Here is a 22,604-nt window from a genome sequence, read left to right on the forward strand (position 1 = left end):
ATACCTCCACAAGTCTGGTTCATCCTTGGGAGCAATTTCCAAACACCTGAAGGTACCATGTTCATCTGTACAAACAATAGTACGCACGTGTAAACACCATGGGATGATGCAGCCATCATAACGCTCAGAAAGGAGACGCGTTCTGTCTCCTAGAGATGAACGTACTTTGGTGCGAAAAGTGCAAATCAATCCCAGAACAACAGCAAAGGACCTTGTGAAGATGCTGGAGGAAACAAGTACAAAAGAATCTATATCCACAGTAAAACGAGTCCTATATCGACATAACCTGAAAGGCCACTCAGCAAGGAAGAAGCCACTGCTCCAAAACCGCCATTAAAAGACAGACTACAGTTTGCAACTGCACATGGGGACAAAGATTGTACTTTTTGGAGAAATGTCCTCTGGTCTGATGAAACAAAAATAGAACTGTTTGGCCATAATGACCATTGTTATGTTTGGAGGAAAAAGGGGGAGGCTTGCAACCCGAAGAAAACCATCCCAACCGTGAAGCATGGGGGTAGCAGCATCATGTTTTTTTTCTTTTGCTGCAGGAGAGATTGGTGGACTTCACAAAATAGATGGCATCATGAGTAAAATGATGTGGATATATTGAAGCAACATCTCAAGACATCAGTCAGGAAGTTAAAAGCTTGGTCGCAAATGGACAATGACCCCAAGCATACTTCCAAAGTTGTGGTAAAATGGCTTAAGGACATCAAAGTCAAGGTATTGGAGTGGCCATCACAAAGCCCTCACCTCAATCCTCTAGAAAATGTGTTTGCAGAACTGAAAAAGCATGTTCGAGCAAGGAGGCCCACAAACCTGACTCAGTTACACCAGCTCTGTCAGGAGGAATGGGCCAAAATTCAACCAACTTATTGTGGGAAGCTTGTGAAAGGCTACCCGAAACGTTTGACCAAAGTTAAACACTTTAAAGGCAATTTTACCAAATAGTAATTGAGTGTATGTAACTTCTGACCCTCTGGGAATGTGATGAAAGAAAGAAAAGCTGAAATAAATCATTCTCTCACCTATTATTCTGACATTTCACATTCTTAAAATAAAGTGGTGATCCTAACTGACCTAAGACTGGGAATTTTTACTAGGAGAAAATGTCAGGAATTGTGAAAAACTGAGTTTAAATGTATTTTGCTCAGGTGTATGTAAACTTTCGACTTCAACTGTATATATATTTATTTATTTATAGCCTATTAAACATGGGATGAACATAATTTTAAAACAAAAAAGGAAGCTGCAAAACAAGAGATGATGCAAAACAACTGTCTTACTCTTGAAAGTGAGATTTTTTTTTTAAAGCTAATGTAAATAAAACTAAACCAAAAAAAAGTCCCGCATGACAGCTCTGACCATCAAGTGTGAAACATGTTTCTTAACCCTCAGTGGATGTTCTCTTGGCCTCCCTTCGCCCGAGGTCATTACGTGAAGCTGATTTAAATGAGAATACATTTTAGAAACCGGAGTCCCTTATTATTGATGCCTGCCAGCTAACTGGGGCAGATTTGTTATGGCTATTTCCTATGCCCTCCCATCCTCTCTAATGGCTAGTTAGTGCCGTAGCCTCTCATCTCTGTGAGAGAGCCATGACCCCTTACCGTTTTATTGAAGTTATTAAAACCCCAATAGACAAACAGGAGACCCAGGGCAAAAACAGCACTGAAATAGCTGATTGGACTTTCTCCCTCACGCCTCACCTCTGCCTTCTCTCCTAGAATAAAAATGTGGCTGTGTGGGGTGAGAAACAATTCTCACTCTGAAGATCTGGGGTTTTTGAAGGCATTGTTGTCTGTCCAGAGAAGAGCAGAATGGACTTCTCTGAACAGAGATGGTATGCTTACACTTCAACTAGAATGTCAAAAGATAGCCAGATTTAATCTCTTCACCATACCTTCCTAATAAAAACCTCCAACACAACAGCTAACCACCCTAGTGCTGTTGGATTTCTCTCTCTGCCTCGTTCTCTACGCATAACAATTGATGCTAAATCGATCCCTAATCTCAGCACCTGTTCCTCCTTGTTCTCAGACCAGAACATTGAGCCAACACAGAAAACAACGTGCGGGGTGGACTTAGCTGCTGCTTCCTCTGTTGCTCCACACTGAGCGTGCCCACTAAGCCCCTGGTTGGACTGTGTTGTGGGCGTAGGGGAGCCCTGTGTACGGCAGTCAGCCGATCGGAACAGACAGCCATGCTCCAGCAGAAGTACCCAGATCTCAAGGTCGGCATGTTGTTATTGTGCTGAGGAGTCCCTCAGGGTGTGGTATTATGTGGTGTTGAGGAGCAGGACAAGGAGGCCAGGCGCTCTGGGAGTTGGGGGTGGTATGTGGAGGAATGGAAGGGAGGAGTATAAATGTGGTGGATTCCCAATGGAGTGCCACGCAGTCTTTTCACTGGTGGCTAATGCTGAGGCTAGCTGCTGATACTGTCCTACTGTACTGGCCTTTAAAGCCAATATTCTGAGATAGAAGTATGTCACATGGCCATATTAGTTGAAGAATTGACATTAATCATATAATGTTGTATAAACAAGCTGTATAATTTTGAATTAAATACATTTTATCAGCCACCATACTGTATTGGTATACACTCACCAAGTGATATGATGCCAGGCGTGTTGGTATACACGTCGGTGCCAGGCGCACTGGATCCAGTATCTCCAGAACAGCCGCCCACCTGGGCTTTTCACACCCGACAGTGTCTAGGGTTTACTGAGAATGGTTCGACATTCCTGTGGGCGAAAACAGCTGGTTGATGAGAGAGATCAAAGGAGAATTGCAAGAATCGTGCTAACAGGTGGCCCACCAATAGACAAATAATGGCGTAGTACGACAGTAGTGTGCAGAATGACATCTTGGAACGCACAACTTGTCGACCCTTGTCACGGATGGCCTATTGCAGCGGACGACCACACCGTGTTCCACTCGTATCAGCTAAAAACAAGAAGAAGCGGCTCCAATGGGTACTCGATCACTAACACCGGACAATTGAGGAATGGAAAACATCATCTGGTCCAACGAATCCCGGTTCCTGTTGCGTCAGGATTTGGCGTAAACAGCGTGATTCCATGGAGTCCACCTTGTAGAATCCATGCCCTGATGAATTCTGGTTGTTCTGGAGTCAAAAGGGGGTTTGACCCGGTACAAGATGTGTGTACCTAATAAACTGTCCGGTGAGTGTATATTAGAGGCATTTTTATGTGATCTTTCGAAGTAAGTGAAACTCGACCATACAAAACAGCATTCGTTTTTTCACCCTTTTAGGTGAATAAAGTTTAATCTCGTATTTAGAGGGATCCAGTTTGGCATCCAAAGTCATTACACAAACATGAATCTCTTTTAAATTCTAACACTTGAAATTGAAAGTAATCCTATGACATAAGATTCAGTACACAGCTCAGCTGAGGACCCGTAAACCTGGAAAATATTAATAAGTATGCTGTGAATTATGGTGAGACGGATGAAGCTCCCGAGTGGCGCAGAGGTCTAAGGTACTGCATCTCAGTGCTTGAGGTGTCACTACAGACACTCTGGTTTGAATCCAGGCTGTATCACAACCGGCTGTGATTGGGAGTCCCATAGGGCAGCGCACAATTGGCCCAGCGTTGACTGGGTTAGGGTTTGGCCGGTGTAGGCCGTCATTGTAAATAAGAATTTGTTCTTAACTGACTTGCCAGGTTAAAAAAAGGTTAAATAAATAAATTAAAAAATTGTTGGCTTCAGTTGCCTAAGAAAGATAATGTCAATGCCTGGGGCATTGTGTCCCATTACCTCCATAAACACTACATGGCCAAAAGTATGTGGACACCCTTTCAAAGTAGTGAATTAAGCTATTTCAGCTGCACCCGTTGCTGATAGGTGTATAAAATCGAGCACACAGCCATGCAATCTTCATAGACAAACATTGGCAATAAAATGACCTGTACTGAAGAGCTCAGTGACTTTCAACGTGGCACCGTCATAGGATGCCACCTTTCCAACAAGTCAGTTAGTCAAATTTCTGCCCTGCTAGAGCTGCCCCGGTCAACTGCAAGTGCTGCCATTGTGAAGTGGAAACAGCTGTTTTTCATGGTTTGGGCTAGGCCCCTTAGTTCCATTGAAGGGAAATCTTAACACTACAGCAAACAATGACATTCTAGACGATTCTGTGCTTCAAATTTGGTGGCAACAGTTTGGGGAAGGCCTGTTTCAGCATGACAATGCCCCCGTGCACAAAGCGAGGTCCATAAAGAAATTATTTGTCGAAATCGGTGTGGAAGAACTTCTCTGGCTTGCAGAGAGCCCTGACCTCAACCCCATGATACACCTTTGGGATGAATTGGAACACCACCTGCGAGCCAGGTCTAATCAACCAAAATGAGGCGTTCTACAAGCAGGTGTCCACATACCTTTGGACATGTAGTGTATATACCTGACAAATAATTCCCCATCAATAATAGGCCAGGTGAGTTCTGAAGTGTGGGAAAATGCTAAACGTTCAGGCTCTGGGTTAGGTTTTGTCCTTAGTTGTTCTGCCCTGTCTCATGTAGGAGGGAGGAGAAAGAGGAGAGTGAGATCGAGAGAGCTTTACGCTGTTTTTATAAAAGCCCGGACGCACAAAGGAATGCTTTGTTCCATTTGAGCAAACTTGCTGTAAAAACTGCACAGCCCTGAGCGTGTGAAAAGTAAATGTTGCCTCATCAGCCACGATGCCTCGTAATCTGGTCTGAGCCCTTGATGGAACATGGATTGCAAATTGTCATGGCGACAAGTTACGGCACTCTTCCAGCTCAGCGGTCTAGATTGTCATTGTCTCCCCCGTCAAAGGCGTGGCCCGTGCACAAACATACATAATCAAAAGAGTCATAAAGCACAGCATAAAGCGCAGTTTTGCGCTTGCTTGATGTTTTACAGTTTGATGGCCAGTTATCATTATCATGGTCAGTTACAACTATGATAAACCATGCTGCCTCTGCATTTCGCTTCATTTGGCTTAGCCGCTCCCACTTTTAAAACCATCCTCCCATCGTTTTCGAAAATTAAGTTGGTATGATGCATTGAATGGGAGGTGGGTAGTCTAGATCCAATATTGGCTTTGAAACTCAGAACCTAGCTCGTCTTGATTGTAGTTAGGAAACCTCATTTGAGGCAGTCGGATTGTGTTGATTTTGATTGCAAAAATGGCTGGCGTGGCCAACGACTGTCCAAATTCATTGTGTGCATGTAATCACTAGCCAGGGGGACTAACAACCAATATGCAGGCAGCTGTATCCCCCTACGCTTTAGCTCTCCTCCTCCAACTCCGCATAGGGCTCCCTCCTAATCAGCGTTTAACTCCAAGGCACAGTCATTTGGATCATTTGGCAAGCAAGGTCATTAGAGTGGTGGGGGTGAGGAGACAGAAAAGGGAAAGCGAATGAATGGGAAAAAGTGAGGGAGGAAGGGTAAGGAGGGGAGAGGATGGAGGGAAGTGAAGCAGAGTGATTTAACAGCAGCCTGGGAAAATAAATGAAGTCAAGGTTGCCGTGAGGACAGGTCGGAGTTTATTAAACAAAGGCACGTTTCCACCTGGTGGGGAGGTGGAGGTCGTGGGGAGTAGTGGTAGCATGCCTCTCCAGGTGACAGTCCAGATAGGGTATCTGACAAACTAGTGAATGTCCTTTTGAATCCAGCTCAAAATGGTTGCATATCTTGTCATGTGAAGACCACCAGGCCCCCACCTAGTATGCCTATCATGGCCCCGCTTCAGTATCCCCCTTCCTTCCGGTGAGGTGAGGGCCACCTATTGGCCACTTCATGGTATTGCACTTCCTCAACAACCATAGAGTAGAACTAGGATTCTGAAATGCTGGGTTGCAGGGCGATAAAGGAGGTTAGCGCCAGTGAGAGTGCATCAGTAGCTGTCTTCTCCATTTACTGTCTATAAGGAAGATGGCTTTCCACTGGCGGGTTATGAAAATGCCATTATCTTTGTAGGCGCTGGTCAATACAGGCCATTAACACTACATGATGGTGTATCAGGGCACCCGGTGTAGCAGGTTAGTGAGTTGAATTACCTATTCCTACAGAGCCCCTGATTAGACTGACCAGACGCCAGCAATATCTAGTGAAAGTTTAATTGAACAGCTGCGTGTTGGAAGTGATTTATTTAAGAGGATAGGTGCAGAACGAGGGTGGAGCAAGAGGGAGAGGGGAAAAGAGAGGGAGGTGAAGGAGGTAGGGAGTCATGCAGAGAAATAGGGAGGGGAGGTATGGTTGACAGAACAGTGTGAACATAATGAGAGTTGGTGTGTAAGAGGAATGGATGAAAAGAGAGTTCCATTGGAGAACAGAACTGGTCCACTCACAGCAGCAACGACAGCATGGGGCATCACTCTTTAAGAAGCTCTGGGTTCGGGTTGAGAAGCGTGCTCGCCGATCCCCACTGTTATTGTCTTGTGTAATCGTTCAATCAATTGGTGGGAGTTGTTTTTCTCTTTTCATTTTTCTACGCTTTAAGAATGTGTGGGGCCTTCCCAGAACAACTGACCCAAATCGAGATATTACGCCTTTTTTCCTCTTGTTTCTTTACTCCGTCAGTCCATCCCAGGTCTCCTGTATTTTATGACATTCAATGAGCATTGGATAGAATCTGATATTTCGTTGATCTTTAGAAGTGCTGGACATGACATTTATCTCTCCATCAAATTAATATATGGCGTCAGTATTTCTGTTCTGTCGGCGAGAGGGGCCGAGAGACGAGACTGCGCATCAAGACGGATGGATAAGCTCTCTGAACCACATAACAATAATATAATCCCCCCCGAAATAATTTTACCTCTTCAAGTGTATCAGTATTCCTCACAGTCATCCAGTATCCAATCACAATGTGACAACTTGCTTTTGTCCTGGCAGCATTTATTTATGCACAAATGTCTGTCTCTCTCTCTCTCTCTCTCTCTCTCTCTCTCTCTCTCTCTCTCCTTGCCATGACAAGTCTTCTGTATCACTTTTTTTCTCCTTTGCTTTGTGGGATACATGGTTTGTCAGTGTCTCTTATCATCCAATGCCTAGTAGCCTTTGTTTGACTATTGGTAGATGTATCTGCTGGTATACAGCACCGCAAACCATAGGAATTCTCAACTTTTCTTAATTCTCCTTTGGAATGGGCAATTTTTTATTATATTATATTTTGTGTTATGTATGCATAGTGATGTGAACTCTGAAAATGTCATCAACTTGGTTTCAGAAAGGCCCTGATTTTCTTGTTCTCAATGTCTGTTGGCATCGCTGAGTTCTACTCGCCTTATCAAATAAATTGGAGAGCGTCTTTTTTCACGATTGCCTCCACAGAAAGGTTATGGCTCACCCGAGGGTCTTCTGCTCACGGCTCCGGCTGATGGAAAAACTACTTAGAATAATTGTGTTCCAGGAGGACGGATTCCTAGCCACCGCCATCGCTCTGCAGTGTGTTTGTGCATCGGTGTGCGCCTGTGGTTTGTGTGTGTGCGTGATCACGTGTGTGTGCACCTGTGTGTGTGTGTGTGTGTGTGTGTGTGTGTGTGTGTGTGTGTGTGTGTGTGTGTGTGGTTTGTGTGTGTGGGTACACGTGTTTGTGTGTGCAGATAGCTGCATCTACATCAGTGGCATCAGGGCGCAGAAAAGGGAGTCTCCACTCCACACGTCAGCCCACCACACCACTTAAAGATAAGACAGGAACCCTCCTCCCTCCCAGGCCTGCAGCCTCTGTTTTGAATCCTGCAATTGTGTTTTGTTTTAAGGAGTCTGTTTGGTCTATGTGAAGCTATTTAACCTTGACCCTTTTATCTCCTCAAATAATCACTATAACTTCAGAGTTGTTTTCCATTCTGAGATCAATGGATTAGGAACACAAACGCTGCTGTCACCAGGGGCTCTACGCTGACCTTTATTACAAGGACCACATGTTTAGGAGAACAATTAAAGGAAATGTAGGGTCACAAAAAAAAAATATTTCAGATATTCAAGCTATAGTTTTACATTTTTATAGGCTCACTGGTGCTCCTAAATAAAATTTCCAGGTGGCACAGCAAAATAATTTGGTGATTATGCAAGTAAAATGGTCACTCTGCAGTGCCCTGTTTACCCTTTTCTGCGCTTGTCAAAACTGCATTTTTCTATTTTTCGGCTTGCTGCTTAGAAGAATACAAATTAAGCACGAGAAAATGTAGCCCTATCTGATCAACAGTTCTAAGTTTCTGCTCTGCATTTTCCAAAAGTGCCCCTAAATGGAGCACTGGGCTCCCGAGTGGCGCAGCGGTCTAAGGCACTGCATCTCTGTGCTAGAGGCGTCATTACAGACCCTGGTTTGATTCCAGGCTGCATCACAACCGGCCGTGATTGGGAATCCCAAAGGGCGGCGCACAATTGGCCCAGCGTTGGCCGGGATAGGCCGTCATTGTAAATAAGAATTTGTTCATAACTGACTTGCCTAGTTAAATAAAGGTTAAATATATATTTTTTAAATGCATTACTCAAAAGAAGTATAATACAGCTATTCTCTGTGCCTCTGTGCCTTCTCTCTTCTCCTTAGATGATTTGTCAGATTAGTGTAAATCCCGACTGTCGGGTCATCCCTCGCTGTTCATGTCCCATATCGTCTTTTGTTTTAGCGAGAGATTACTGAAGATGCTCATCATTCCTGACCCGTGGTGGCTGGCCCTCCATCTGGGCCTGGGCTGGCCACTCGGTTTACCGTCAGACGAGCATCAGCAGTGTGACGAGTGCATCAGATCTTTTTGTGGTGCCGGGCGTCTTGTTGCAAAGCGAACATCTGTCCTGATTGCTTCCCCGCTGCCAATTATGGCAGAATGTCCACATGGCTGGAGATGGAGGCTGACGAGGTTGACATGTCCTCGTATCGACGTCTCTCTCATATTTCCACAATAATGAGCAGCTGGCATGTGCTTCTCCAGCAAGGTGATGCAAAACTAAGCTATTTCTCTCTTTTTTGCCGAACAGTAACTCTCAAGGTCTGGCATACACAATATCTGAGATTACAATACTGCAATTCAATAAATAACTACTTAGGAATTACTTGTGGACCCTCAATGAACCCCTGTTGACTGGTGCCGTATTTTATACTCTTGTGTGCTATTTTCTACAGCAGTCGCTTGCAGCACACCTTGTAAGCATAATCCATTGTTGTCGTGACATTTTTGAAATAATAGCTTTGTCAGTGCAATTGAAGGCTTATGGAGTGGCATCGGAATAAATCTTTTTTTTTACCTCACATTACATCAAGCTGCTACTTCAAGGATGCAAAGTGCTGGAAACAAACAATAATGTTTCTCAAGCTTGTATAAACATATCATACATGCCGAGCTGTTATATCACACACAGCCAAGTGCATGATTGAATCACATGTCACATAAAACGGGCACTGCGTCAAGCACAGGGCCAAGGACAAGCATACATTGATAGATAAATAATATACTGTCATGGAATGGGAATTTGTTGTGACTGCAGAACTCCAAGTGGAGAAGTTGTCTGTAAAGTGCCCCCTCAAACTAATGGAGCTTCAGTGGAAAAAGGCTTCGCTGGCCAAATTTAGCTGTCGGAGATGCCCTGTTTTTGCAGTAATTCAAAAGGGAGTGCCTTTGAGACATTCTAGTGCTGACATTTTAGTTCTTTTTTGTTTACTTTTTTGCCTGCATTTGTGCACCGAAGTCTGCCGAGGTTACGAACGCGAAGGCTTGATATCCATTAGAGTTTAGGCCGCCCAACAGTGGCACTGCGCTTCATCTGTGAGCTGTTGTCACCGCCACCATGGTCAAATGTTTGTTTTTTGGCAATCTCCACCGCAACATACTACCGCTAGCGACATCCAAAAAACTGAATTGCAATCTGTGAGTGGTTGGCATTCTCTAAGCAAAGGGTTTGTTGTGAATGCTTGATCATTTCACACAGGCATTGCCTTAACAGTTAAGCAGAGCTAGGGGAGTTGTGTCTGGGAGAGCCTGGAAAAGGAAGCAGAGTGAGGGAAGAGGCTAATATGGTTGGATGGACTCATATTTGGATTCATATTTTAGTTTTCAGTTAAAGCCAAGCTCTTTTCTGTAATTTGACTGGTGTACATGTGAAAAATAAACATAATAGCCATGTTACACTACCAGGATTAATACTGACTATTATTCATTGATTCAAATAACTTGAAACCACAACAACCGGGTCTTGGTGTTGACTCCTAAACAACATTGACCAGCTAGAGTCCCACTGGAGTCCAACTGTGTTCTGTCTTGTTTACCAGGAGTTGTTCTGTTCATAATAGCTTGGTACTGAAGGTGACACGTTGAGCTGGACTAGAACTTTAGAGCCGTCTTCTTTCATCTGAACCAAACCAATCCAACTCTGTTTGTGGTTATACTTTTTGGAAAGGGCACGCTCCAGGTGTACATAATTATTCCACACAGATTTACTTCCCAGGAAAAGATTCTTGCGATAACTGCAAACAGATTCCTATCTTGCCTCGCACCTTCAGAGATTTAACATTTGAAAAAAAAATGTGCCACATCATCAATAAAGGTGTTTTTTTACACGGCGGGCAGCTGCGTATAGCTGGAGATAAAGACTAAACCAAAGCCTTGATGAAAAACAGGGCGCTGCAGCCTCCTCTATTGGTCATGGCCCGATCCTCAAAGTGGTGCCGTCGCTGCTTTATCAGGTGAGTGCAGAGGGAGCGGTTTAAAGGCAAAGGAAGGGAGCGTTTGAAAACTGGTTGGGGGTTAATCTGGCAGAAAGATTCACCCCATCAATGAATTTGCTGTCACCCTTTTAAAGTGTTTGGCCAGCCTTTGAATATGGTTACCAGAGCCTGAAGAAATAAGGTCAGAATTCCGATGTCTAGGTCGCAGAATAACCTGTCAGGCATACTGCTGACTCTCAACCTCCCCAATTGCGCAATGGGTGGGAGTTTGCTGTTTTGACAGGCCTTAACTACACATCATCATGTTATGTTAATTAGTAACTGTCAGACTGTTGCAAAACACACGTTTTGGTTCCCGTCTGTATCTGCCACCGCAATACAACAATAATTTCCTTGGGCAGGATATGAGTAAATTCTGTATCAGATGTGAACATTGGCAGTTGCAAGGTTTTGATTTGCGATCCCCTCTAACTCCTTGGCTCGATCATTCTAATTTCCACAGCCTGCCCCACTAAAGAACATCTCCCTGCCAGCCAGGTTTTCTTCCTTCTCCTTCCTTCCAGCTCTTCATCTGCATGGCTCTGTGCTGTACTTAGAGTGATAAACAAGATAAATATCGGAGTGCTCAAGATCATTGTTGAGATTCCTGTTCATGATCCAGAGGCAAGGAGCTCCTGTCACTCAATACAGTTGCCTTCCGTTGTGTAGAGCCATCACTGGAGTATTGTGTTTGAAGGTGTTAACCACAGTCTTTGACAATCTGAGCAATTTCCTGAAGACTAGATGGATGAAAGGCTATGTACCAATCCACATTAGCTATTTGTGCAAAACAAAATTATTCTCCACAGGTTACAACAATGAATTAAACCACATCAAGGGTTAATGAGAAGTAATTTCTTAAACGCTCTTTCAGAGCATAAATGTTTGCACTGAAAATGTCCAGTGACATTTTAGACCCCAGTGTATGAATTAGCTATATGGCCTTGAAGGATTAGGAGCATTTAGAGCTAACCGCCCCTGTTTAGCAGTCAGCCATTCCAGCGCAGCGCTTAATAGAAGTTGCCATGGCAGAAGGCATCTGTGTGGAATGAATAAATAATAGTAGTGTCTTAGCCGAAGTAGTTCACACAAGCTCCTTCATTTGCCTCTTATCAGGGCTGCAAAGATGGCTAGAGTCTTACAGAATTGGTGCGTATTACTAGTCACAGCTGTACCTTTCTGATTCTCTATGCTCACTCATTAATCGGTTTTGTGCGAACGCAATGGCGAGCTAAATTCACATGGGCCACACCAGGGTAATACCTCATACCCTCTCATTTGTGTGGGGAAATTAATCGGAGTCACTGAAATGGATCATAGTCTTAAAAACACTAGTACAGCACAATATTCAAGCTTTCTCAAAATATTATGGAACCAAAGAATATGGAGTGGGCTTTTATTTTTTGCCTGATGCTTAATATACAGTTGGCTGGTTGAGAAATACTCTCAATCGTTATTTAAGCATTATTCAGACATTTATCCATGATTTCAAAATTCCAGTGCGATAAACTGACTCTAAAGACAAAGCCTATCACCACATTGTCCAACTACATTAACTGTCATTGATTGATCTTTCAAAATTGCATTTGCCCCGATATAATACAGTGCTGTGCACATGATGGAACTACAGTATACAAACAAACCAACAACCTCTGACCTCACAGATAAATCATGGGCTGTTAATAAAGTTGATTCATTCCTTTTATCTCTTGATTGCAGGGTCAAGGCAAAGAAGGGGGTGAATCTTCTGCAAACCAAGTCAAAGAATGCACTGTGGACTGTGGACTGGGAGGTACAGTCTGGGGCGAAGCATTCCATCACCACCATCGACGTGAACAAAAATAAAGGAGTGCAAGCCGGGTAAGTCAACAGCCTAAGGCCTAAACACACAACACACAACATCCACCCAAACACTACAGAGTGAGGCTGTTGTGCCCAGCACATTGTTAACTTTAGGATGGTTTGTTCTTTGAAAGACTAATTGAGACTTCTTCAAAACATCTCCTTGGCTGCAATAGTGTCCTCATGTTGCTTGCTGATAATAATAAAGAAGTTATAAGTCTATTTGTAGTAAAGATATGGATACAGATTTGGGTAGTTGTGCAAAAAATCCTTGCATATATATACTCTGTCAAATAAAGTGCTTAAATGCAAAGCATTTAGGCACTGCATCTCAGTGCTAGAGGCATCAGTACAGACCCTGGTTCGATCCCGGGCTCTATCACAACTGGCCGTGATCGGGTGTCCCATAGGGCGGCGCACAATTGGCCCAGCGTCGTCCAGTTTAGGGGAGGGTTTGGCCGGGGTAGGCCGTCATTGTAAATAAGAATGTGTTCTTTAACTGACTTGCCTAGTTAAATAAAGGTTAAATAAAAAATAAAATAAAAAAATGCTTACACTAATGATGATTTAAACATTTCTCCCTGCTTGGCAGAAAGCTGATATGTTTGGAGGACAACTACATTAAACTGTAGTTTTGAAATGCATGCTTTTTACAGCTTGAGTATCAACTTAAGTGATATATCCATTTTATGTGTAGGGAAAACCAATAGAAAAATGGCAAAGTGATATGTACAGTTTTACTTTTATACAGTGCCTTCAGAAACTATACATACCCCTTGACTTATTCCACATTTTCTTGTGTTACAGCCTGAATTCAAAATGGATTAAATCCCCCAAAAATCTCACCCGTCTACACACAATACCCCATAATGACAAAGTGAATAAATGTTTTTAGACATGTTTGAAAATGTTTGCTAATGAAATACAGAAATATCTCATTTATATAGGTATTCACAACCCTGAATCAATACTTTATAGAAGCACCTTTAGCAGTGGTTAGCTGTGAGTCTTTCTGGGTAAGTCTCTAAGAGCTTTCCACACCTGGATTGTGTAACATTTGCCCATTATTCTTTTCAAAATTCTTCAAACTCTGTCAAATTGGTTGTTGATCATTGGTAGACAACCATTTTCAGGTCTTGCCATAGATCTTCAAGTAGACTTAAGTCAAAACTGTAATGCGGCCAATTCACTGTCTTCCTGGTAAGCAACTCCAGTGTAGATTTGGCCTCGTGTTTTAGGTTATTGTCCTGCTGAAAGGTGAATTAATCTCCCAGTATCTGGTGGAAAGCAGACTGAACCAGGTTTTTCTCTAGGATTTTGCCTGTGCTTATTTCTTTTATTTTTTTTAACCTTGCTGAGCTCCATTCCGTTTATTTTTTTATTCTGAAAACCTCACTCAATCATACCCATAATACGATGCAGCCACCACTATACTTGAAAATATGGAGAGTGGTACTCAGTAATATGTTGTATTGGATTTGCCTCAAACATAACATTTTGTATTCAGAACAAAAAATGTATTGTTTTGCCACATTTTTTGCAGCATTACTTTAGTGCCTTGTTGCAAAAAGAATTTTGGAAATATTTTTATTCTGTACAGGCTTCCTTCTTTTCACTCTATCAATTAGGTTAGTGTTGTAGAGTAACTACAATGTTGTTGATCCATCCTCAGTTTTCTCCTATCACAGCCATTACACTCTAACTGTTTTAAAGTCACCATTGGCCTCATGGTGAAATCCCTGAGCGGTTTCCTTCCTCTCCGGCAACAGAGCTAGGAAGGACGCCTGTATCTTTGTAGTGGCTGGGTGTATTGATACACCATCCAAAATATAATTAATAACTTCACCATGCTCAAAGGGATATTCAATCTGCTTTTTTTAAATTTATACCCATTTACCAATAGGTGCCCTTCTTTGCGAGGCATTGGAAAAGCTCCTTTGTGGTTGAATTCACTGCTCGACTGAGGGACCTTACAATTATCTGTATGTGTTGGGTACAGAGATACTGTATTTATTCAAAAATCTAGTTAAACACTATTTCTGTACACAGAGTGAGTCCATGCAACTTATTATGTGACTTGTTAAGCACAGTTTTACTCATGAACTTACAGTGGGGAGAACAAGTATTTCATACACTGCCGATTTTGCAGGTTTTCCTACTTACAAAGCATGTAGAGGTCTGTACTTTTTATCATAGGTACACTTCAACTGTGAGAGACAGAATCTAAAACAAAAATCCAGAAAATCACATTGTATGATTTATAAGTAATTCATTTGCATTTTATTGCATGACATAAGTATTTGATCACCTACCAACCAGTAAGAATTCCCGCACTCACAGACCTGTTAGTTTTTCTTTAAGAAGCCCTCCTGTTCTCCACTCATTACCTGTATTAACTGCACCTGTTTGAACTCGTTACCTGTATAAAAGACACCTGTCCACACACTCAATCAAACAGACTCCAACCTCTCCACAATGGCCAAGACCAGAGAGCTGTGTAAGGACATCAGGGATAAAATTGTAGACCTGCGCAAGGCTGGGATAGGCTACAGGACAATAGGCAAGCAGCTTGGTGAGAAGGCAACAACTGTTGGCGCAATTATTAGAAAATGGAAGAAGTTCAAGATGACGGTCAATCACCCTCGGTCTCGGGCTCCATGCAAGATCTCACCTCGTGGGGCATCAATGATCATGAGGAAGGTGAGGGATCAGCCCAGAACTACACGGCAGGACCTGGTCAATGACCTGAAGAGAGCTGGGACCACAGTCTCAAAGAAAACCATTAGTAACACACTACGCTGTCATGGATTCAAATTCTGCAGCGCACGCAAGGTCCCCCTGCTCAAGCCAGCGCATGTCCAGGCCCGTCTGAAGTTTTCCAATGACCATCTGGATGATCCAGAGGAGGAATGGGAGAAGGTCATGTGGTCTGATGAGACAAAAATAAAGCTTTTTGGTCTAAACTCCACTCGCCGTGTTTGGAGGAAGAAGAAGGATGAGTACAACCCCAAGAACACCATCCTAACCGTGAAGCATGGCTGTGGAAACATCATTCTTTGGGGATGCTTTTCTGCAAAGGGGACAGGACGACTGCACCGTATTGAGGGGAGGATGGATGGGGCCATGTATCGCAAGATATTGGCCAACAACCTCCTTCCCTCAGTAAGAGCATTGAAGATGGGTCGTGGCTGGGTCTTCCAGCATGACAACGACCCGAAACACACACGGAGCCACTAAGGTGGCTCCGTAAGAAGCATCTCAAGGTCCTGGAGTGGCCTAGCCAGTCTCCAGACCTGAACCCAATAGAAAATCTTTGGAGGGAGCTGAAAGTCCGTATTGCCCAGCGACAGCCCCGAAACCTGAAGGATCTGGAGAAGGTCAGTATGGAGGAGTGGTCCAAAATCCCTGCTGCAGTGTGTGCAAACCTGGTCAAGAACTACAGGAAACGTATGAGCTCTGTAATTGCAAACAAAGGTTTCTGTACCAAATATTAAGTTCTGCTTTTCTGATGTATCAAATACTTATGTCATGCAATAAAATGCAAATTAATTACATAAAAATCATACAATGTGATTTTCTGGATTTTTGTTTTAGATTCCGTCTCTCACAGTTGAAGTGTACTTATGATACAAATTACAGACCTCTACATGCTTTGTAAGTAGGAAAACCTGCAAAATCGGCAGTGTATCAATACTTGTTCTCCCCACTGTATTTAGGCTTGCTATAACAAAGGGGTTTAATACTTAATGAATAAATATAAAGTAAAATGTAAATCCACTTTGACATTATGGGGTATTGTGTGTAGGCCAGTGACAAAAAAACGACATTTAATTCATTTTAAATGCAGGCTGTAACACGGCAAAATGTGGAAAAAGTCAAGGAGTGTGAATACTTTGTATGATGCTGCATTGCAGTGCCATGGAGATGTTATCGGCAAAAATGTCAGCACTACCTATGCCTGTCACTGGGCAAGGGTACCCATGATTATATACAGGCACATCACAGGACTTGGGCTACATTCCAATATCTATACTAGGCTTCCTCTTAGAATGCATGCCCGAGACATTGGATAACGGATCAGACCATTACTCTTTCTCATCAGTCCTAAAACAGGCCCTCCATTTTGAATGAAGGTAGTAACAGTGGAATCAGGTGCAGCTGAGGATGAAGGGAGGTGCTAGCTTCTTAACCTGTGATACAGCGATACCTCTGGGCGGGCGAAGCCTGGCATTAGCTAACATAAATCACTAATACACTCAACTCATTAACAAAGAAGGCATTAAGAGTTTGGGCTGCTTATCCTAAACCTCCGGAGCTATTTAGCCAGTGCAGATCCTAGTAATACCACCGCCCATAGTTTCCACGAACTGTGGGGAAAAAAGAGACTGGCCAAGTGGGTCTGGAGGGATTGGGGGTAGAGAGTGAGCGTAACAGACAAACAATGACATTACCTGAATAAAAGATCAACCAGTCTTTCTTTGTTCTCTCTCAATAAGGCACTTAGTGTCTGGCTTTCTTGCTATATTTAGCGGACCGTGTCAAGTCATCTTTGCCATCCTGTCACCATGTTGGAAATCCGGTCCAGTAGGGGGTCAAGCTACGATAAAGACACATTGTGTCATCACAACTTTTGTCAGAGGCCCAGTCAAAAGTCATGAAGGTATTTTGGGCAGAGTTCATATGTTACTAATGAGTTTTGCCTACATTTTAGAGCCATATAACAGTCTCCAAAAATAAATAGCCTGCCATTTCCTATTTTCCTTTGATTTAGCCTTCTAGCTGATAAAAAGCATTAAAGATGAGTGAATTCTCAAACTACAGTATTTCAGGCCCACTTCACCCAGCTAAGTGAGATAACATTAAATGCGGGACCTTTTTTGAAAACATATTTAACTGTGATATAGTTCTGCCTTTTTGTGCCGACTTTGGTGTTTATTTTAGATAATGGACCATGCTGGGCTGCTTTATAAATCTGCCCACAAAAGTAGTATGTGTAGATCCATGCCAAAGAGGGTCCCAGTAGTTTGGTATTACCACATTAAGCCTAATAGGTTTAAAGCCTTCATTCGACATGGTTTAGCAAAAAATCTAGGCCTATAATAGATTATATTGTCATCTTCAATCATGAAGCGTGATCAATTTTCTGGGCGAACGCAGCACTTGGGAGCATTTTACATTTCCTGCTAGATGAAAACATTACTTTCTTCCATAGCTTGGTGACATGTACGTTATACAAGGAACTAAGAATAGTCAATGCTTTTAATGTCATGTGATTCCATGTGATTCTCTGTGTTGTCAAGGACTTCGGAGTTGTTATGACAACATGCAATTATTATAAGTGTTCATCTTAATGTAAAGAATATGTAACATGTTAAAGTGAAAAAGTTATTTGAGGAGCTGGTGGTTAATACCACCGACATACTCATGTTCTTCATGTACTTCTGATTGGTGCACACCAGTATCTCACTCGTCACACGCAGCTATGTCTTTTTTTCAAAGGTCGTTATGCATCTTACCACTGAGCTCATCAAAGTATAAATCATTTTTTTAATGCTTGCTTCAACATTCTTTTCGAACACAACTCAATCATCAAGTTTTCTGACGACAACAGTGGTAGGCCATTCTCCTGGGGAGAATGGTGCTGCATTGCATAGCAGCCGTTTTACAAGCTCCTGACCAATTTGGCTTATTATTTTCTTTCTTTTTTTGTACTTAATGTTTCTACCATCGTTTCCTGTGACTGAAATGAGCTTATGGACATCAGAACAAAGATCACTAACCTCAATTTAGATGAAGATTTCTACTTCAACAAGTCGGAGGCGCAGGACATACTGCTCACCCCGGAAAAGAAAAAGGCGGCGTAAGAGAGGCGATGTGTGGGCACCCTGACGAAGCTGCTCTGGCGAGTACATAAACCGCAGCTACTGTCCGTTCTATTGGCGATCGTACAATCTCTGGAGAACAAACTGGATGAGCTCCGTTCGAGACTGTCCTATCAATGGGACCTGAAGAACTGTAATTCAGCAGACACTCGTATCCAGAGCGACTTACAATAGTAGTAACTGCATACATTTTTCATACTTTTTCGTACTGGTCCATTTCGTATCGAATCCAAAACCTTAGCGTTGCAAGCGCCATGCTCTACCAACTGAGCCACACGGGACCTAATATCCTATGTTTCACTGAGTTGTGGCTGAACATGGACATGGATAAAATACATCTAGATGTTTTTTCTATGCATCAGCAGGACAGAAGGGCAGCATCGGGTAAGCTAAAGGGCGAAGGTGTGTGTCTCTTTGTTAACAACAGCTGGTGCACGATCTCTAGAGGTTCTGCTCGCCTAAGTTAGAATACCCCATGATAAGTTGTAGACTTTTGTTTTTGTTTTACTATTTCTTTTTTTTATTAAGCAAACATTTTTCTTACTTTTGAACTCTGCATTGTTGGGAATTGGCTCATACAGTGCCTTCAGAAAGTATTCATACTCCTTGACTTATTCCACATATTGTTGTGTTACAGCCTTAAATCAAAATGTATTAAAAAAATGTGTGTGAGGTACAGAGATGAGGTAGTCATTCAAAAATCATGTTAAATACTATTATTGCATACAGAATGAGTCAATGCAACTTATTATGTTACTTGTTAAGCACATTTTTACTCCTAAACTTATTTAGGCTTGCCATAACAAAGGTGTTGAATACTTATTGACTCAAGACATTTAAGGTTTTCATTTTTTATTAATTTGTAAAAATGTCTAAAAAGATAATTCCACTTTAACATTATGGGGTATTGTGTGTAGGCCAGTGACCCAAAATCTCAATGTAATCAATTTGATATTCAGGCTGTAACTCAACAAAGTGTGGAATAAGTCGAGGAAGTGTGAATATTTTCTGAAGGCACTGTAAGTAAGCTTGTCACTGTAAAGTCTACACCTGTTGTATTTGGCGCATGTGACCAATCAAATTTTATTTCATTTGACAACACTCTTTACCAAGAGAGTTTTCATCTATATTTTTCGTAGCTGTCTATTTACCACCACAAACCGATGCTGGCACTAAGATCCCATTCAACGAGCTGTATAGGGCCATAAGCAAACAAGAAAATGTTCATCAGAATTTTGACCTCCCCTTTTTTAGCACATCACCAGGACATCTGCAGGACATCTACAGGACATCTATAGGACCTGGTGTCACAAAATGCTGGAGGAAGGCCAAGAAAATCATCAAGGACCTCAGCCACCCAAGCCACGGCCTGTTCACCCCACTACCATCTACAAGACGGAGACAGTACATCTCCAGGCCATCAGACTGTTAAATAGTCACCAATATCAGGCCTCCTCCCTGTACCATGCCCTGAACCTTAGTCACTGTTACCTAGCCTTCTACCACATGGTACTCTACCCTGCACCTTAGAGACTACTGCCCTATGTACATAGTCATTGAACACTGGTCACTTTAATGTTTACATACTGTTTTACCCACTTCAAAGTGCCTTCAGAAAGTATTCACACCCTTTGACTTGTTCCTTTTTGTTGTTGTGTTACAGCCTGAATTTAAAATAGATTAAATTGAGATTTTTGGTCACTGGCCCATGCACAATATCCCATAATGTAAAAGTGGAATTATGTTTTTCAAAATGTGTACAAATTAATAAAAAATTAAAAGCTGAAATGTCTTTGGTCAATAAGTATTCAACCCCTTTGTTGTGGCAAGCCTAAATAAGTTCAGGAGTAAAAATGTGCTTAACAAGTCACATAATAAGTTGTGTGGAATAATGTTGGAATAGTGGAATAGTATTTAACATGATTTTTGAATGACTACCTCATCTCTGCACCCCACACAGCAGTGAATTTCAACCACAAAGACGAGTTGTTTTACTATGCCTCTCAAAGAAGAGCACCTGTTGGTAGGATGGTTAAAAAAATTAAAAGCAGACATTGAATGTCCCTTTGAGCATGGAAAAGTTATTAATTACATTTTGGGTGGTACATCAATACACCCAGTCACTACAAAGTTGCAGGCGTCCGTCCTTCTGTTGCCGGAGAGGAAGGAAACCGCTCAGGGATTTCACCATGAGACTAATGGTGACTTTAAAACAATTAGTTTAATGGCTGTGATGGGAGAAAACTGAGAAGGGATCAACAACATTGCAGTTACTCCACAATACTAACCTAATTGACAGGGTGAAAAGAAAGAAGCCTGTACAGAATACACATATTCCAAAACATGCATCCTGTTTGCAACAAGGCACTAAAGTAATGCTGCAAACCATGTGGCAAAGCAACTAACTTTCTTTCCTGGGGTAAATCCAATACAACACATTACTGAGTACCACTCCCAATATTTTCAAGTATAGTGATGGCTGTATGATGTTATTGGTATGCTTGTAATCTTTAAAAACTGGTGAGTTTTTCAGGATAAAAGAGAAACGGAATGGAAATACAGGCAAAACCTGGTTCAAATCAAATCAAATGTATTTATATAGCCCTTCTTACATCAGCTGATATCTCAAAGTGCTGTACAGAAACCCAGCTAATTCAGTCTGCTTTCCGCCAGACACTGGGAGACTAATTCACCTTTTAGCACCAGCGTTGCTTACCAAGAAGACTCCAGAATCCCCCACGCCGGAATTTATTTTAAGCGCAGGCACATTTACATCCAGCTTTAGCACTGCTTAGCACTTTATTGTTGTCTTGATCCTTTCTCACCTCTCACTATGCATTGTACTAGACATCGATATTTTCCAATGGCTTCCTAATCATGGCAATATTCATTTTGTAAATGCAGTGTCCTCCCATGTCCCTGTGGAGACGAAGGGAAAATCAGATTTGATTGAAATTGATTGCCGGCTAACAAATTTTAAACAACTGATAAAGCAATTAACTGGGTCGAGTTGGCATTCTCTCACGGATGTTGCTCTTAACTTATAATTGTAACTATTGATTCAAAGGAACAATTGTGGAGGCATTCTCTCTGACTAGAAAGCTTTACGGCAATAATTTATTTTCCCTGGCACATCTCATTCTCTTCTTCTAAGGCTAATCTATAGGTAAATGTTATATCTGTGCAAACTCTTACTGGAAGAAATGGAAAGCTTTGGAACTGTAGGCTATTTGAAGAATTTAAACCCAGGTTTGGTAGCTGAATATTCCTGGTGCATGGGGTGAAGTGTAATTGTTGAAAGATAGGTGGGGACCATCGGGCCTCCCATCGGTCTCTCGTGGGGTCTTCTAAACCAGCTGTCATCATCAGCAGCTCTATGGTGAGAAACATCTTGATTCCTGGGGCAAAAATCCTGTGCCATTCTGGACCACGAGTACAGGACATTACAAGGCTGCTTCCTACCGTTCCATGACATTGTCATAGATAACATTCATATACTGAAAATTTGTGCAAAAAGGCAAACTCTGCTCCATCGTTCATTGAATCAAATGGCTCATTCATCATAAAACTACTTTAATTACTTTTTTTACTAGCAAGATTAGCACACTTAGCCATGAAATGCCAACAACAACATTCTGAACCTACACTCCATGCATAACTGACCAAATTAAGAAAGACAAGCATTGTAATTTTTAATTCCTAAAAGTGAGTTTGGAAGAGGTGGAACATATTTTGTTGTCTATTAAATCAAATCAAATTTTATTGGTCACATACACATATTTAGCAGATGTTATTGTAGATGTAGCGAAATGCTTGTGTTCCTAGATCCAGCAGTGCAGTAGTATCTAACAATGCATATCAATACAAACAAATCTAAAAGTAAAAGAATGGAATTAAGAAATATCTAAATATTAGGACGAGCAATGTCAGAGTGGCATTGACTAAAATACAGTAGAATACACTATATACATATGAAGTTAATTAAACAGTATTTAAACATTATTAAAGTGACCAGTGATTCAATGTATATGGACAGTTGAAGTCGGAAGTTACATACACTTAGGTTGGAGTCATTAAAACTCATTTTCAACCACTCCACAAATTTCATGTTAATCTTATGGCTTGAATCCCGTTAGCGGGATCGATATGACGACAGCCAGGGCGGCAAATTCAAAACAACAAAAA

General features: G+C 42.0%; 1 protein-coding gene across 3 annotated transcripts in view; it reads left to right on the plus strand.

Annotated features, from left to right (window-relative positions):
- tmem132e (transmembrane protein 132E) overlaps window positions 1–22,604 on the plus strand; it is a 370,949-nt gene that overhangs the window by 313,468 nt on the left and 34,877 nt on the right. For all 3 annotated transcript variants that reach the window (XM_029699923.1, XM_029699922.1, XM_029699925.1), the window contains exon 3: window positions 12,415–12,555. In XM_029699923.1, the coding sequence (XP_029555783.1) occupies window positions 12,415–12,555 (141 nt within the window). The remainder of the gene's footprint in view (window positions 1–12,414; window positions 12,556–22,604) is intronic.

This window comes from Salmo trutta, chromosome 19 (assembly GCF_901001165.1).
Source record: "Salmo trutta chromosome 19, fSalTru1.1, whole genome shotgun sequence".
Classification (NCBI taxonomy): domain Eukaryota; kingdom Metazoa; phylum Chordata; class Actinopteri; order Salmoniformes; family Salmonidae; genus Salmo; species Salmo trutta.